This window comes from Spizellomyces punctatus, assembly GCF_000182565.1.
Source record: "Spizellomyces punctatus DAOM BR117 chromosome Unknown supercont1.6, whole genome shotgun sequence".
In the NCBI taxonomy this organism is placed as follows: Eukaryota; Fungi; Chytridiomycota; class Chytridiomycetes; order Spizellomycetales; family Spizellomycetaceae; genus Spizellomyces; species Spizellomyces punctatus.
In genome coordinates this window covers 157023-172082 of record NW_015971542.1, presented here as the reverse complement: position 1 = coordinate 172082, position 15060 = coordinate 157023, and the positions used below count along the sequence as shown (strand labels likewise).

The following is a 15060-nucleotide window of genomic DNA, read 5'->3' as shown; positions in this document are numbered from 1 at the left end:
GAAGAGCTCGCGGAGGTAAAGGTCCTAATTTGTTATTACTCTCCAGAATTGTGCAGTTCTAATTGCATCAAGAGCAGCTGCGCCAAAGTGTCCACGATTTTGCCCAAAAGGAATTGGCTCCCCGGGCTGACCAGATCGATAAGAAGTCCTACGTTTTGAAGTTCGGCCCACAGACCAATCTTATGATGCATAGCCATTCATATTCACCCGCAACTTGGAATAGGATATGTGGCGGAAGTTTGGAGATATGGGGCTATTGGGGATAACTGCACCAGGTGGGACTTGATTCATATTCAAGACATTCTTACCCATGCTAATTGTAACCCATCTCAGAGGAGTACGGTGGACAAGCGATGGGATATCTTGCACACACGATTGTTATGGAAGAAATCAGCCGAGCGTCGGGGTCCGTTGCTTTGAGTTACGGTGCTCACTCCAACCTGTGTGTCAACCAAATTGTGCGCAATGGAAACGAAACTCAAAAGCAGAAATACTTACCCAAGGTATGCCATTGACCTGTTGGAATAAGAAAGCACACATTGTCACAGATATTAATCTTACCCACAGCTGATCAGTGGAGAGCACATCGGTGCGCTGGCAATGAGTGAAGCAGGGTCAGGTTCGGATGTGGTTTCCATGAAGCTCCGCGCAGATAAGAAAGGTTTGAAAATACAATATGTTACCATCCATCATACAGCTAAAAAATAACGTATATGGTAGGCGACCGTTACATACTGAACGGGACAAAGGTATGTGCAAGGACCGAACCATTATATGGACCGCAGTGAAGTAGTGCTAATGGAAGGTTCATTTTGGGTACGTCAGTTTTGGATAACGAATGGTCCCGATGCGGACGTTCTGGTTGTTTATGCGAAAACGGATGTCAACGCAGGTCCGAAAGGCATTACCGCTTTCCTAATTGAAAAGGTGCGTGAGAGAAATGATTAAAGGTAAATTCAGTGCACTGAATGCGGACATAAATAGGGGTTTAAAGGCTTCTCTACGTCGCCAAAGTTGGACAAACTGGGAATGAGGGGTTCCAACACATGCGAGCTCGTATTTGAGGACTGCGAAGTACCAGCAGAGAATGTGCTTGGTAAGCAAGGAAAGGGCGTCTACGTGTTAATGAGTGGCTTGGATTTGGAACGACTAGTGCTTTCCGGGGGACCCCTGGGGTAAGACGGCATCTGTTGTGGGCAGCGTATCTGAAGTTCATGTTCTTATTCATATTATGCTTTCAGGCTCATGCAATCCTGTTTGGACGTCACCGTTCCATATGTTCATCAGCGGAAGCAGTTTGATCAGTCCATTGGCCAATTTCAGGTGTGTCAACGCAGACCTTGGATAGGAAGAGGCTCAAGCATCTCACCCGTCTACAACAGCTTATTCAAGGAAAACTTGCCGATATGTACACAAAATTGAGCGCATCTAGGGCGTATGTCTACGCGGTTGGTCGGGCATGCGATGCGGGACACATCAGTAACAAGGTATTAATAACCTTGTCATATCTCGTAATTTGCCGATTCTGGGAAGTCTTATCAGTCGGTTAGGATTGTGCCGGTGCCATCCTGTACTCTGCTGAGCGGGCAACGGAATGTGCATTGGATGCAATTCAATGTTTAGGTACGTAATACTTTCCCTTTCCAGGGCTTATATGTTCGCACCCTCACGCAGTTCTCCCTGTAGGTGGAAACGGATACATTAATGACTGTGAGCATCTGGAAGGCTGAAATGAGGCGACGTTCAAATCAGAATGACTAAAACATTGTCTTGCCAGATCCTACTGGACGCTTCTTGCGAGATGCCAAGCTCTACGAAATCGGTGCAGGAACCAGCGAGATCCGACGCATGTTGATTGGTACGTGCTGTGAATTGCATTCCTCCTATAATTAACAGTAGTTGATATATGAACGGCAGGTCGAGAATTCAACAAGGACTTTCGCGATATGTAGTTGGAGATAGTCGGTGGTAGACGTAACCAACACTGGCAAAATAGATAGAGACATGAAACTTTTCATCACACGTAGGCGTAGTCAGAATCGCCTACTCTTTTCATAAAGGTTGTAATGTACAAATGTACAAATTCAATTATGTGCATGAGCAGCCTCCTTGCCCCAGAGCTCCACGATCCCCTCCAGCAGCCCTCCAAATCTATAACTATGTTTGGAGAACTGTCCACGCCTTTCTCATCACCTTACAGCGACTTTGTGTCAGGGTTCGCCAAGGTCGCGCTTGGATTAAGCGTTGACAATGGAGTTATATCCCATATTCTATGTTGCGGGCTATGATTTCATTCTCATGAAAAATTCCTAAAGAGAGGGAGTTAGAGACCATGATGCTTCAGCGGTGGCACACCGCGCTGTCCTACCTGCAAGAATATTCGGAGTTCCTTGACGTCCGTTCGCTGTAAGGCTGCAACGAACTCTTGCGCAGCATTAGGAGGACAACCGATGGAGGGAAGGTATACGTTGACCAGGTATTCAAGATATTTGGCACCTTGTGCACTGACTAGGGTTTTCTGCAGTGAGGAGATTTCTGACATGACGAGGTAACATTGTCCATCTGAAGGATTGAAGCTCGCATTCATGGGCACTTCAAACAGGATCGGGACAATGTTTTCATAGATAAATTGTTCGAATCCGGGCAGTGGGGGTTTTGGCGGTGTCGTGTGCTTGGCTTTGTCAGACTTCGCGCCTGGTATCCCTTTTTTATAAGTTTTTGGATCTATGCCGTTGATTTGGGAATCTTCCGAAGCACCCCAAGAGAGGACCATTTTAGTAAGGACAGAGAATGCCAGTTTCTGTGAGGTTCGATCGCCAGATTCTTTTACAAAGTGCAACACAGATTGCACCACGGTAGTGAGTCTTGGCATATTGGCTGAAAATAAGATAAACAATCAGGAACGACCATCCAATCCCATGAGCCTATCTTCTCCCTCAAGATTTCATACCTTCTGTCACCAACGTCCCCTCCATATCAGCATTGAAAATTGTTGCCAACAGGTTGAGGTACGCCTTTCGAAGTTCCAGCAGCGAGAAGGCGTCGTCTGTCCCATCTACAGGTTGATTTAAGCTGCTGAAGATGCGATCCATCAGCGGTCCAATAAGCTCATTCATAATTGGGAAAACCGCCGGCTACATATCAAGGGTTAATTAAAAAAACAAATAATTCTTTTGCACTTCTGGCCAAGGACGTACCTTGAACTTGTGGGTAATATGCCCAATGAAAGGAACAAAGTCGACCAATTCCTGCCGTGTGCTGTTTGATAATAGGCCGGCCGTAATTAGAGGACCAATGTGATTTAATATGTCGTGACCCATACAGCCGACCATCCGTTGGAAAGCGAAGCGTGCCTACAATTCCGAACTGGAGTTAGGTCAATTTCCGAGTAAAAGGGAAAATATAATACGAACCGCATTGCGAATCAATTCACTCTCATGTAAACGCTCCAAAACAGCAACAATCGCCCCTAGTGCCTGCTGAAAAACTAACGCCCATGCAGGTACGGTTTGCACCACCTTGGAAGCCTGATCAACGTCAGGGAATCCTAGCTTAAGGTGAGATTCCCACTCCTTGAATCAGTATGAGGCCTGTGTCCACGCGTACCTTTGCTGATATTCCCGATCGCCCGAATTAGATGATCTAGTTGTAGTGTGAACACAATGTTGTCCGGTGTATCACGCCTATAAAGCTCATTTCGCATAATCTCCTCGATCTGTCGCATCAAAGGAGTAAGAACCACCTGTTGCATTTGGATGGAATAATCTTCTGGTAAGTTCTCTGTTCTTCATTCTTCATGAGCGCTTACAATTAGCTACTAACCGTTAGCAGCTGGGCCTGCTTCTCCGTGGTCATACCATCCAGCGAAATTAGGATGCCGACGGCCTCATAAAGATAAAGTTGACTGTCGAAGCTGGTTGCTGTCACTTCCTCTTCTCCGTCCCGTACCGGTTTCTGCGGTTCTGGCAGCTGTACAACCATGAGATCCTAAAAGTACCCGTTGCAGTTTTCAGTCTCAGAAACCAAAAAGAAACCCTTTGGCAGGTCCCAACACACAGACCTCGATACTTGCTAGAACGTTGTTGACCAGAGGTGAAAGCTTGCTCTTCAAACTTTGGACATACTGCCGAAACAAATAGTACGTCCTGCTGCGCACGAAGGGTGCATCATGATGCATTCCCCTTTTTAAAGCATCCCGTTCAGTGGTCCGTTATGATCTAGAGCATCATTAACATCAACGAAGTCGTACCGCTGGTCAACAAAGGCCTCCATCACGTTAGGGATGTACTGAGGGAAAAGATCGAAGAATTGAGAATACCGAGTGACATTTTCGAAGAAAATCAATGGTATCGAAACATGTGGGTACGCTGACACATCTGACGGGCAGGGAAGTGGCGTGAGTGAAATGATTGATATGTGCCAAAGTATATGCACCACTACTAACTGCTTGTAATCATCTTCGTTAGCATCTGGCCGAGTGGTGTTACAACAGCTGCAGGGGGCTCGCCAACAGCAAATTGCACTAGATAATTGACGTTCATGGATTAGCTTCGGCCATTGTCCCGCATAGCACCCGACACAATACCTTTAACAGACTCTCCGAGAAGATATATAAGGTGTAGTGAAAGTTCGGCTTCTGACCAGCTCACCGAGCCAGGCGAGCTAGCGATTTTACCGAAGGTGTCTGTCACAACTGACAGAATGTAATTGACGAATAACGCCTCATCAATGGTGGCAATTGCATTGAAGTGCTTTTTCAGATTCTGCGGGAGCGAGAGTCAGCTTGCGGTGCTCTGATGTCTGAATGACCAGTAACAGAGCGTCCAGACCTGTCGTAACTCCATAAACAGTGCGTCCAATTCCCCAGCCTGTTGACCAAACTCATGCTCCTCCTCCTCGTCATACTTCATCTTAAGGATAACGGTTCTCAACAAAGCGATGAGGTTTTCCTCCAGCGGCTTCGCTGAACCTTGGCCCCCCAACTTGATATACTGTTTTAAGACATCGGTATACGCTTGAAGATATGGGAAGAGGACGGATGATGTATCATCGTATTCGTTGGCCAGAAACTGGATAAGATATGGGAAGATTTGCTGCAAAAGCTGGAAGGACGATTCCCGAATATTCTGCATTTCCCAGCATTTGCAAAGCTCGAGACCTAAATTGTTGACAAGCCTTGCAACATACTCTGCAAATTCCGCATCGTCCGATGGCAAGGAACCCAACACATTGGTGATGTCAAGGGCACGGATGAGGTTTAGCTTATCTACCGGCTTCATGCCTTTTCCGACGATTTCTGTTAGACATTCGCACGCTGCTAATCGCAATGACTCTACGCCCAAGAATTGGTACAAGCCAGAAATGATTGCTTCGTTGACAACCAAGTTGATGTCAATCCATGCCACATAGCGAGCAAACAAACGTAGACACATGTTGGCGATTCCTGCGTCGCTTTGGTAGCTCCCCATGAGGATATCACCCCAAGCTGAAACAAGCCTTGCTACTGCATTCTCCCGCATAACATCTTTGATTTGAGTGTTTCGCGCCGTTTCCTTTGCATCTCGGGAGATCATGAGATTAGCCACCTCATCGTCAATGGCCAATGATATACGCAAGAACGTGTCTATCATGATTGAGTTTCGCTGAGTTCCTGATGTAGAGCTCAAGAGAGACAGAAGGTCGTCAAAGAAACTCGGCCATTCCCCGGGATACTGAGCCGCAAACACAAGAACTACGATCTGTATGAACTTGTTGCGCATGTACACAAACTCGCTCTCGTCCAGGTTGTGAACCAACCAATTCCACAGGGTTTGCCTCAACCCAGCTCGCTCATTGGAATTTAGACTAGCATATCGTCGCCGAAGAACATCCTCCAAAACATGTAGAGCGAAGAAACGTGTCTGCTCCGAGCTTTCGCCGCCATTGGGAAATTAGCACCATGCTTGAATAATAGTCGAAACGGTCATCCCGCAACAATACCTTTTTGGGACCTTTACAAAGATTTTTAAGCAAACTTGCCAGCCATTGGACGAGTTACGCACTTGATCGCAAAACGCCATCGCCTCCGTTTTCAGGGCTACATTGGCCGTCGGGTCCACGGACACCGCCACAGCGCGTTCCAAACTCTCCTCCATCGTCCCGCCCGCACTGAACCGCTCCTATGTGCCTTTCAAGAACGAAATAGTGTCGTTGTAGGATGCGGGCGGAATCTGGATCGCAGTCAATGGTCTGCATTCAATAGGGGCTATTTTTTGGAATGGCTTGAGGCTCCTCCTTACCGGTGTGCTCTCAAATTCGGCCACAGTATCTGGAGTATGTCTTGATTTGGGGAAATACACTCATGCAATCAGCATTTATTGGGCGGAAAGGAGGAGATTTCTATTAGTCTAGAAGGACTTGGACCGAAAAATTCAATCTTCCTTCCAAATTCACATGGTGACTGCCGTATGAGTCATGAGGGCTTCCATGAGTTCGATTCCGGCAATCTCCAGCCGCAACATGCATTACTCCACCGCCCGTTTTGACAGCAACTGGCTGTGAATTCGCCGCGTTCATCGACGGGTTGAAATCTATGCCGTCCGTCGTAGCTGCTTTCATCGACCGTCCAAGAAAACAAATCGATTCGGAAAAGTAGGAGGATTGCCAGTCCTTTTTGGTCATATGGCCAAATGTGGATTACATGAAGAAACCAGCCACCGCTCACACTTACCTTGACTTGACGGCTCACACGTTGGCAATCGTCGGACGATTAATACTGTGATCAGCTAGATTTCGCAACCCGTACATCTTCGCAGCACTCTATGTGGTAGACGGGTATCGATCAGTGTGTTTGGCCGCTGGCAAATTCAGTAGTGTTGTAAAGTTATAGTGTCCGCCGTTGGGCTCGCGTCTAGCCACCGCTGCACTTGCACGCATTCCAAGCATTATTGTATGCAGGAATGAATCAGCGACGCGAGGCCAACATTCCCAACTCTTTGTTTGGTAGTTATCAGTACTCATCCAATGAGGCCCAGGAAGTGAGAACAAAACTCAACCTAAAGCTTGGGCCTGAATACATCTCGCAACGTAGCGGGCCAGGGGGTTGTGAGTATTCTGCGTGTGCAGCGCTGCATATATCGGAATTGCTGACTGAGGGTGTTCTTTATGCAGCAAAAGTTAGCTATTTGGAAGGATGGAAAGCTACGCAGCTGGCAAACGACATATTTGGATTCAACGGCTGGTCGAGCACACTTGTAGATATTACGGTGGACTTTGTGAGTGTTTTGATCATTATACATGCACAGCGGTAGCCCAGTAGCTTCATTGAGCGCTCAATGCAGGTTGATGTCGATAATGGGAAAGTCAGCATGGGTATCTCTTCGGTCGTCCGCGTCACCCTGAAAGATGGTAGCTTCCACGAGGTGAATTGCGACGATTGCAAATATCTCATGTCGGTTTGACTCAGACTCACATTGCATTCTTTTTTAGGATGTCGGATACGGATCTATTGAAAATGCGAGGAGTAAAGCCCAGGCATTCGAGAAAGTAAGGGTGCATTTCAGATGAATCTATGGGACGCCACTAAGTATGACCTGATGAACAGGCCAAGAAAGAAGCTGTTACAGATGCCACCAAAAGAGCGCTGAAACACTTTGGCAATAGCGTCGGCTCGTGTTTGTATGATAAGGACTTCTTGCGGAAAGTTTCTCGCATGTCGAGTCAGCCGGTAACAAAGACTGATTTTCCATAAAGAGTGATAGAACTGACATTGATGAAGCAGACAAAACCACTGGCCCCTGATGAGCTGTATAGACATCCCGATTATCGGACCACTGGCCGTCCTTCCAACGGGCTCCTCGCCGACAGCGGTTTTGCTGTTCCATCCGAAGGTGAAAGTCATTGTCCAAGTGCGTTCTGCGTGTCAGTACGCCAAGCCTGCGTCCGAGCGCGCCTCATGTCTTTATCCGATAGCTGCATCAAACGTAACCGGTGGTGTTCCACCCGCTCAAGTCGGATATACCCAAGCTGCTTCGCCCTCTTCGACTTTCGGAGGTACAGAGTAGCATTTTGATCCTTTCTGTAGATCCCCAGTCCGGTAGTTTACTGCGTGCAAGAAAATACTCCCATTAAGCACTTTTCTATTTTTTCGTAGGTACCGTCGCCACCACCGATTCGAGCTCTGTACAATCGTCCAGGTAGGTCTTTACTTTACAAAGTCCAGCACCACCTACTAATCGGTTTGTATAGCAATATAACCCCTAATCAGGCCCAATCAAATCCCCGCCCACCAGGGCCGTTGCCTTTCCATCAAGGAACTCAAAATGCATCGGCTCAAATAAATCATGGACGCCAAACAGGTCCACCATCGACGAATCCGATGGGTATTCCAGTAGGACAGGAGCAACGTAATACTCTTGGCACCACCAACTCAACATCACGGAACGAGAATACTTCTCACAATTTGCAAATGAATCACACTCATATCAAAACGGAGGGAACTGTAGCCCAGCCTCAAACAACTCGCAGCACGGACATCAGCCACGGTACGTTGGGCCGATATGCACGATCTGCATCGGCATGTTACCTACTTACAATCCAGGACCAGGTGGTACTCTGAATCAAACAGCTAATCGACCCTGGTATATGGAACAACAAGAGAATCCTCAACAACGGTGGCAGCAGCCTCAGCAGCAGTCGTCAAGAGGTGTTCATCCTGGACAGAACGTTTTCGACCAACGCTCTGTCAACCTACAGACACAGTCTACAAGCATGCCAATACAGCCAGGGGGTGCGAAGACGGGCGATGCCAATGATCCACAGAATATAACGTTGAGCCATTCGCATAATTCCGCATCTAAAGACAGTTTGTCCAATGGATACCAACCCACCCACACATCAGCGCATCAAGGCAACGGTCCGTCATATCGTCCAAATCAGCCCTACCAAGCACAACCGCAGCACACTTCGAACAATGGATATCCTCGAGGACAGCCAGGGCAATCGGTGCCCCCAAATCAGAGTATGCATAACAATGGGAATCCCTCACCAAAGGGTGTCAAACGACCACTAGACATGCAGAACACCCAGTAAGTAATAGACTTTCAGCTGCCCATCGAAAATTCATCGCCCCTCATCGTTAATGGTATGGACTTTTTTCAGTGGTTTTGGTGCTCGTCCAGGCGGTACTGGTGCAAGTCCTCATACAGCCGCTAATATGGGTCGACCTATGTCCGGACTGAACGCATCCCACAATATACCGGACACGAATGGAGTGGCATCGAAGGGGAACGGTGGTTATCAATACGCTAACCCGGTGGTGAAGCGGCCGAAGGCGGAAATACCCGGTTTTACGTGAAACAGGCAAAGGACTGTCACCTTATGTATATTTCGCTGTGTATGGCTTTAATCATGTGGTTGGATATCCGTTGGTTGATTGAAGATACCGTTCTCTGGATGCTACAGTAAGAAAGACTGCAAAATCCCAAAGAGATGCAAACCGAATTGTAAGAAAGCATACTAGCCGTCTGAGTTTGAGCAGAGCTGATATATCTTATTGTATGCGTAATTCATGTTATCGTATCTGACAATGGGGTCCCAGTATTCTGCCCACTCCCCGTCGGCCCCAAATCTGCAATTGAAGGACATTTTGCCTCCTCGTAACAGTATCCTTGTATAGTCCACAACCCACATAGGCGCCTAATGAGGGCACATATCAGAACAGACCAATAAAACTCACCCCTCCCATAAACATCAAAAATACTAGTAGCGGTGTTAAAAACCCGTAGGCGGGCCATAACATCCAACAGGAAGATATTGCGCTAATGACACCAAATGCCGTGGCAATCTGCACTGGATGCTTCGCTTGTGTTTCCCATTGCGTAAGGTCTGGCCGAGTTCCCGTCTTGAAGGGGATGTAAAATTGGAGGTAAAGAAAAACAAGCGTCCAACCCGAGAGTGAGACGAAGAGCAGGTAAAACGGGATGCTAAAAAGTGATTACAAGTTTCCCAATGTAAGTAAAAGTAGCAAGTCTCGGTGTTGACAGGACCCTTATAAGTGTGCGTAGCCGTACCCATATCCATAGTTTTGCAAGGCGCTCGGTAAATCGCTCCACCAGCCCGCCCCAAGGGCTCCAGCGATCCACGCGAATGACTCTAGGTAACGGATGAGTTTTGACCGTGGTTTGTTGCGAGGATCATCATAGGGACGTTCTTCGCTTGGCAGTGCCGCTGTGCGTGTACGGGGTCTGAGGGTCGACATATGCTGCAAATCGGTTAATGACGCAGCGGATGGAATGTTTTAGACGGAGCTCAATGCTGACAACACAGGATGATATATTTATGGTGATTTATCACCACATTCGGACGTAACTTCCGGACGCGACTCTCAACGACTTGACCCCTCAACTCCTACCAGCATCCATCTTCAGCCTGCGTGAACAGCCCAACATCCTACTTACTTTAGTAATCATACTATCTCTGTCGCCTGTGTTTATTGGACGTAAAACTTGAAAGGATCGTATCCAATCACAACGAACACTATGCCGGCCTCAGTCGCTTCCTCCACGGCGGGTGACTCTCGTCAGGAACCTGGCGACAGCTCTGGAGGCGAACGAGTGACCGAGTTTTTTCAAGAAGGTATGTGATTCTGGGAATTAGTGCTCTGAATTCGGTTGCAGAAGTGAGGATCTACTGTGATCCGGGATATGCGGCGAAGGTCGTTACTGACTTCTTCCCCGAACACGGCAGCTTTGAAAAGGTCTTCGGGGAGGAGATCTCAGAAAGCTAAACAGGAGTATCCATTGCAAACTATACAACTTGACAACGGCACTGAAACTGTTCTGGTATGCCGCGGAATATCACACTACTCTATGACCTGGAAACTGATACCTTATACCTACTAGAGCATTTTACGACGAAATTGGCAGGAGAAGCAACACCGAAAGGCCAATGGGGAGGAGGAAACTGATCTAAGGGACACGATTCAGGAGCTTCGACAGCAGAGGTACCGCATATCCAGTGTAGTATGATTTTTGGATGGTCATCTGAGATCTTCCAGTGATGCGATTCAGACTGTTCGGAAGGAAAGGGTTTTTGATGATGAAATCACTGAAGAGGAAATGGATATCATTCAACAACGGGTCGCCTTGCAACAACGGCAGGTATGACTCTACTCCGAGCGGTTTGGTCGTCTGTAAAGACCTTGCCTGACAACCATTCCAGTTTCAAGAGTATCAGCGACGAGAAAACGCGCGCAAGTTCGCCAAGATAAGAAACATGTTTGAATACTTGCGCACCGAAGAGATAGAGGAAGCTTTGGAAGAAGCCAATAATGATGAGGTGCGGAAGCGCTCCAAGAGGTCATGCTTGCTGATGTTCCATGATTAGGCACTGATGGGGTTAATAGGACGCAGCCATATTGAAATTCACTCAGACGGCTTATCTGATGAAATTGCGTAAAAGGATTGCCGAAAAGCACCAGCCGATTCAATCAGAGGGTAAATGTTGCAGTTGTACCCCGCCGGCCAGAGTGCTAGTTTAGGACTCACCGAGTCAAATCACAGTTGTGATGACCGAAGAGCAACAGCAGGCATACGAGCGACTTGTTGAAAAACGTAAAAAGGCTGCGAAGAAGACCACTACGGAGGAATCGAAAAAGTATGATGATTGCGGGGACCGTATTGCAGTGCCTTTGCGTCCTTAACCTGCTTTTTACGTGTGGTAAAGGCGCTGTATCAGGTTCTCGCGATTGCGTTTGGACGATGCACTCAGTCAACTGGAAAATGGAGTTGATCCAGCTAAAGTCTTCGAAGGGTGGAGTGACGCCCGGGTGCGCGCATACAAGCAGATAAAAACAAAACCAAACTCGTATTATTATCGCTTCAATGCTCCCGGCGAAAAGCAGAGGAATGGGCCATGGACAAAGGTGCGCTTGAGGTAATTTGTAACTCAGCAACTTTTGAGCATTGAAACCGAACGACGTTAATGCAGGAGGAACGCACAATGTTCTTCAAAAGATTGGAGGAAGTTGGCGCCGATGGCCAGTGGGGAATTTTTTCAATCGCGATCCCAGGTCGTGTGGGGTATCAGGTATGTCTGCCATTATGTTTCGATTCGAGGTCTCTCTCTGTTAACCCTCTGCTCTAGTGCTCCAACTTTTACAGACATCTTCTGAAAACTGGAGAAATTGTGGATGAGAATTATACAATTGATTCAAAAGGGGAGTTACGGTACTTGTTTGGGAAGAAGGAGGGAGGTAAAGGAGTGATTCGAGTCCACTCGAAACACGGATCCGGAGGAGCTCGCAGTCAAAATGGCGGTGGAAAGAAGCGCAAGCGAAAATCTGCCTATGGCGACGAGGATGACGACGATGACGGGAACGTGGACGACTTATTTGACCAAGACGACTCTGGAAATTTTACTTGTAAAGCCTCTTGGGCTACGACGAGGCGGACCAGAGCTCGGATGGAAGCGGCGGAGGCGGAGTCAGAGGGAACTCCTGTGGATGCGTATGAGAATCCCCTTGCAGGATTTGTGGATCCTATCACCTTGGAGGAAGTGGTCAAGCCTGCAATATCCCCTTATGGCCACGTCATGAGGTGAGACTATACAGGCCAAGTCATAGGAAGGAAGGACACGGAAGATTGAATGTTAACGGTATCAAATTACAGCTATGCCAGTTGGATTCGTTGCCTGAGTTCCGAAGAGCGAAAGAACATTTGTCCGTTGACAAAGAAGCCACTGACGAAGCGCGAGCTGGTAGTTTTAACATATGATAACATCGATGAATATAGGTATGCTACCGGAGGATACATTTGTAAATCCATAACAATCATCAGCTGATACATCTGGCCTACAGGGACAGAATTGTCAACAAGTAACTGTATGCTGGAAGGAGCACATTCAAGGAACTCAACGCTAGATTTTTTGATAAAAGAATATATGTAAAATATTGACTTCTATACCTGGGAGAGAAAATGTGGTGCAACAAGTTCCACTGGAATTGGCGTCGCCACCCGTGTGGGTCGCCACGCAGACCTTGCTGAGACGATTAAGCTTTACGTGAGAGATTGCACCGCTGTCAAAGGAGAATGGTTCCTGGAATTCATTATGCTCATTCAGAGGAGAACCCGGAAAACCAGGCGCAGAAACGTACGATCCGTCGCCAAGAGGGAAGCAGTAATTGGCTAGAAGGAAAACACACCTCGTGGTGCTGTTATAGCCGTAGGGCAAAATATGCATGGGAGAGCTAGTTATGCATGTTCGGACGCTGGTACTGAACAAAACATCTTCACATATTCGCCCCCACTCCTCCGTGGCTGTATAGGTAAATGTTATAAACTAGGTTCTCTCCTCAGCTCTCTCGATACCTGGCTATACAGCACAACGAGATGTACAAGAAGGTTCTTTAACTTCTTCTGCTGGTCTGGTGTTTGTCCAGAGTAACCCAACGGCAGATTGCTTAGACAAGCACTCCGCTGTGCACGTGATGAGGCCGACAAGTTGGAGGTAGCACGTGATCACGCCACGCCATTGGTGCGAACGCGCTGGACTCTTTGGACTAGATTCTCTCCACCTCTTGGAGTTCACACCGCACATACCGCACACAATGGTAAGAACCTTGAATTCACCAAGAGGACATTTGAAAGTAGAAGGCCAATAACGTGAACTCTCTCTGAAGGGGGATCGTCAAAACTTGGTGTCGAACGCCGCACCAATAGCAGGAGCTAGTGTGGATCTAGAGGCTGGAGGTCAACCGTTCAGCAATGCTGGACAGCCAGCAGCATCAGAGAATATTTTCAAACAGTCCAGGTATGCCAGCTCATCACATTGAAAGGTTATGTTCAAAGTCCGCTAGACACTCCAGTACCACAGTCACCCTATTGCGCTCTTTTTTCACCTCGCATTTCGAACAGGTGCTATGCTCACCTACCTTTTTTGTTCGCTGTTCACTGGTTCATACGTGCTTCCCTTTGTTATCATTGTTCTCCTTCTTGCCTTTGATTTTTGGACTGTCAAAAATGTTACCGGTCGATTGCTGGTCGGATTGCGATGGTGGAACGAAATAAAAGAAGATGGTTCGACCGAGTGGAAATTTGAGTCTCGTGAGGTAAGGTATTCAGCACAGTTGGATCCTCGTGTTGTTTGGGTCACTAAAACTGCATACGGTAACAGAACCGAATAGTGAATGCCACCGACTCTCGAGTTTTCTGGTTTTCGCTGTACCTCACACCCGCCATATGGGCACTTTTTGCCTTCTTCACAATTACCAGAGTTATGTGGCTTTTGATAACAATTGTGGCCATAACAATGAGCATGGCAAATGTCATCGGCTACACCAAGTGTGAAAAGGTAGATGATGGTATCTCTCCATTGCATTCCATGTGCTCGTGCTGACCATGCTTGTTCTACACGACCAGAACGCAAAAGCGAAGGTTACAAATTTCATTGCCGGACAAGGTGTGGTTCAAGGCTTTGTCGGAAGTATGATATCCAATCGATTGGGTGGGCTTTTTGTCGGGGGCGGAGGAGCAGCTGGCAGATGAGGGTCGGTTTGAATATAGGATGCGTTCATCAGGGCAAACGGGCTGAGAGCAAATCCAGATCGCTGGGAGAACTCTGTTTCGTAAGGCTTATGTCAGCAGAATGTCCGCCAGTTATTATTAGTGTCGCCAAATCGACTGATTGCATGTGTTGGCGCATGCGCGCCCACGCTTGCAAAGTCTGATAGAGCTTATAAGCTATGTACACATGGTCACCCGGCCGAGATCCAAGGTTCAGGTGAATCTGACCACTAGTGATCCCATAGTCTATAGAAGCCCCAGTCGCTACGCCAGCATGCGTGGCACGTTGGCTTTCAAGCGTAAGCTTCTTGACTTCCCCTGAGGCGCCAAGAACATCTGCAGAATCCAGCCGACCGTTAATAATCATTCTCCCGTTAAACATGTTCGATTTGAAGGCGCGACCCGTAGCGAAGACATGTTTTGTGCTGAGCATCCCGCACTTCTTCGACCCACAGGCACTAAAAAAAGATTTGCAGGGTGTATGAATGGTCACGGCATCAATCCCCGTGATAGCAGTCGT

General features: G+C 47.6%; 4 protein-coding genes across 5 annotated transcripts; 3 read left to right on the top strand and 1 right to left on the bottom strand.

The window, feature by feature from the left end:
* Window positions 1-226: 226 nt before the first annotated feature.
* SPPG_03754 (isovaleryl-CoA dehydrogenase, mitochondrial) lies at window positions 227-1952 on the top strand (the record flags this gene model as incomplete). The annotated part of the gene is made up of 12 exons (XM_016752002.1): window positions 227-275; window positions 334-503; window positions 568-661; window positions 721-749; window positions 826-927; window positions 985-1175; window positions 1242-1323; window positions 1383-1487; window positions 1551-1623; window positions 1687-1710; window positions 1778-1858; window positions 1918-1952. The coding sequence occupies 12 exons, from the start codon at window positions 227-229 to the stop codon at window positions 1950-1952; spliced, it is 1035 nt and encodes a 344-aa protein (XP_016608665.1).
* Window positions 1953-2011: 59 nt separating this feature from the next.
* Window positions 2012-6480, bottom strand: SPPG_03753 (Ran GTPase-binding protein LOS1). Its single transcript, XM_016752001.1, has 14 exons — window positions 6279-6480; window positions 5980-6209; window positions 4830-5910; window positions 4586-4763; window positions 4445-4522; window positions 4250-4376; window positions 4061-4181; window positions 3823-3987; window positions 3607-3742; window positions 3414-3547; window positions 3198-3353; window positions 2951-3134; window positions 2369-2877; window positions 2012-2309 (listed from the first exon to the last, which is right to left on the bottom strand). Exons 2-14 carry the CDS (start codon window positions 6132-6134, stop codon window positions 2283-2285), a joined length of 3051 nt encoding a protein of 1016 aa, XP_016608664.1. The 5' UTR covers window positions 6135-6209; window positions 6279-6480; the 3' UTR covers window positions 2012-2282.
* Window positions 6481-6534: 54 nt separating this feature from the next.
* SPPG_03752 lies at window positions 6535-9613 on the top strand. 2 transcript variants are annotated; one of them, XM_016751999.1, is made up of 11 exons: window positions 6535-7083; window positions 7150-7253; window positions 7320-7400; window positions 7468-7524; window positions 7583-7705; window positions 7760-7868; window positions 7951-8031; window positions 8132-8174; window positions 8227-8522; window positions 8579-9065; window positions 9139-9613. In XM_016751999.1, the coding sequence occupies exons 1-11, from the start codon at window positions 6939-6941 to the stop codon at window positions 9332-9334; spliced, it is 1722 nt and encodes a 573-aa protein (XP_016608662.1). In that variant the 5' UTR covers window positions 6535-6938; the 3' UTR covers window positions 9335-9613. The 2 variants fall into 2 exon arrangements, with proteins under 2 accessions (XP_016608662.1, XP_016608663.1); XM_016752000.1 differs by having other exon boundaries at window positions 7760-7886.
* Window positions 9614-10377: 764 nt separating this feature from the next.
* SPPG_09139 (uncharacterized protein) lies at window positions 10378-14956 on the top strand. The gene is made up of 19 exons (XM_016757296.1): window positions 10378-10614; window positions 10726-10820; window positions 10881-10981; window positions 11036-11138; window positions 11200-11316; window positions 11384-11474; window positions 11541-11634; window positions 11704-11902; window positions 11968-12066; window positions 12124-12575; window positions 12648-12770; window positions 13064-13128; window positions 13199-13303; window positions 13359-13478; window positions 13542-13588; window positions 13658-13788; window positions 13852-14086; window positions 14152-14328; window positions 14397-14956. The coding sequence occupies exons 1-19, from the start codon at window positions 10518-10520 to the stop codon at window positions 14520-14522; spliced, it is 2577 nt and encodes an 858-aa protein (XP_016608661.1). The 5' UTR covers window positions 10378-10517; the 3' UTR covers window positions 14523-14956.
* Window positions 14957-15060: the final 104 nt, after the last annotated feature.

What these genes read in the sequence shown, in the direction of transcription:
- SPPG_03753 (XM_016752001.1), bottom strand. Translation starts at nt 6,134, where the DNA reads ATGGAGGAGAGTTTGGAACGCGCTGTGGCGGTGTCCGTGGACCCGACG. An exon ending in GTGAATTGATTCGCAATGCG is followed by an intron (nt 3,354 to 3,413) that starts GTTCGTATTATA and finishes TCGGAATTGTAG; the next exon opens with GCACGCTTCGCTTTCCAACG. An exon ending in ATATTACCCACAAGTTCAAG is followed by an intron (nt 3,135 to 3,197) that starts GTACGTCCTTGG and finishes CTTGATATGTAG; the next exon opens with CCGGCGGTTTTCCCAATTAT.
- SPPG_09139 (XM_016757296.1), top strand. Translation starts at nt 10,518, where the DNA reads ATGCCGGCCTCAGTCGCTTCCTCCACGGCGGGTGACTCTCGTCAGGAA. An exon ending in CAGGTCGTGTGGGGTATCAG is followed by an intron (nt 12,067 to 12,123) that starts GTATGTCTGCCA and finishes CCTCTGCTCTAG; the next exon opens with TGCTCCAACTTTTACAGACA. An exon ending in CCTTATGGCCACGTCATGAG is followed by an intron (nt 12,576 to 12,647) that starts GTGAGACTATAC and finishes ATCAAATTACAG; the next exon opens with CTATGCCAGTTGGATTCGTT.
- SPPG_03752 (XM_016752000.1), top strand. Translation starts at nt 6,939, where the DNA reads ATGAATCAGCGACGCGAGGCCAACATTCCCAACTCTTTGTTTGGTAGT. An exon ending in AGCTCTGTACAATCGTCCAG is followed by an intron (nt 8,175 to 8,226) that starts GTAGGTCTTTAC and finishes CGGTTTGTATAG; the next exon opens with CAATATAACCCCTAATCAGG. An exon ending in CAGCACGGACATCAGCCACG is followed by an intron (nt 8,523 to 8,578) that starts GTACGTTGGGCC and finishes CTTACAATCCAG; the next exon opens with GACCAGGTGGTACTCTGAAT.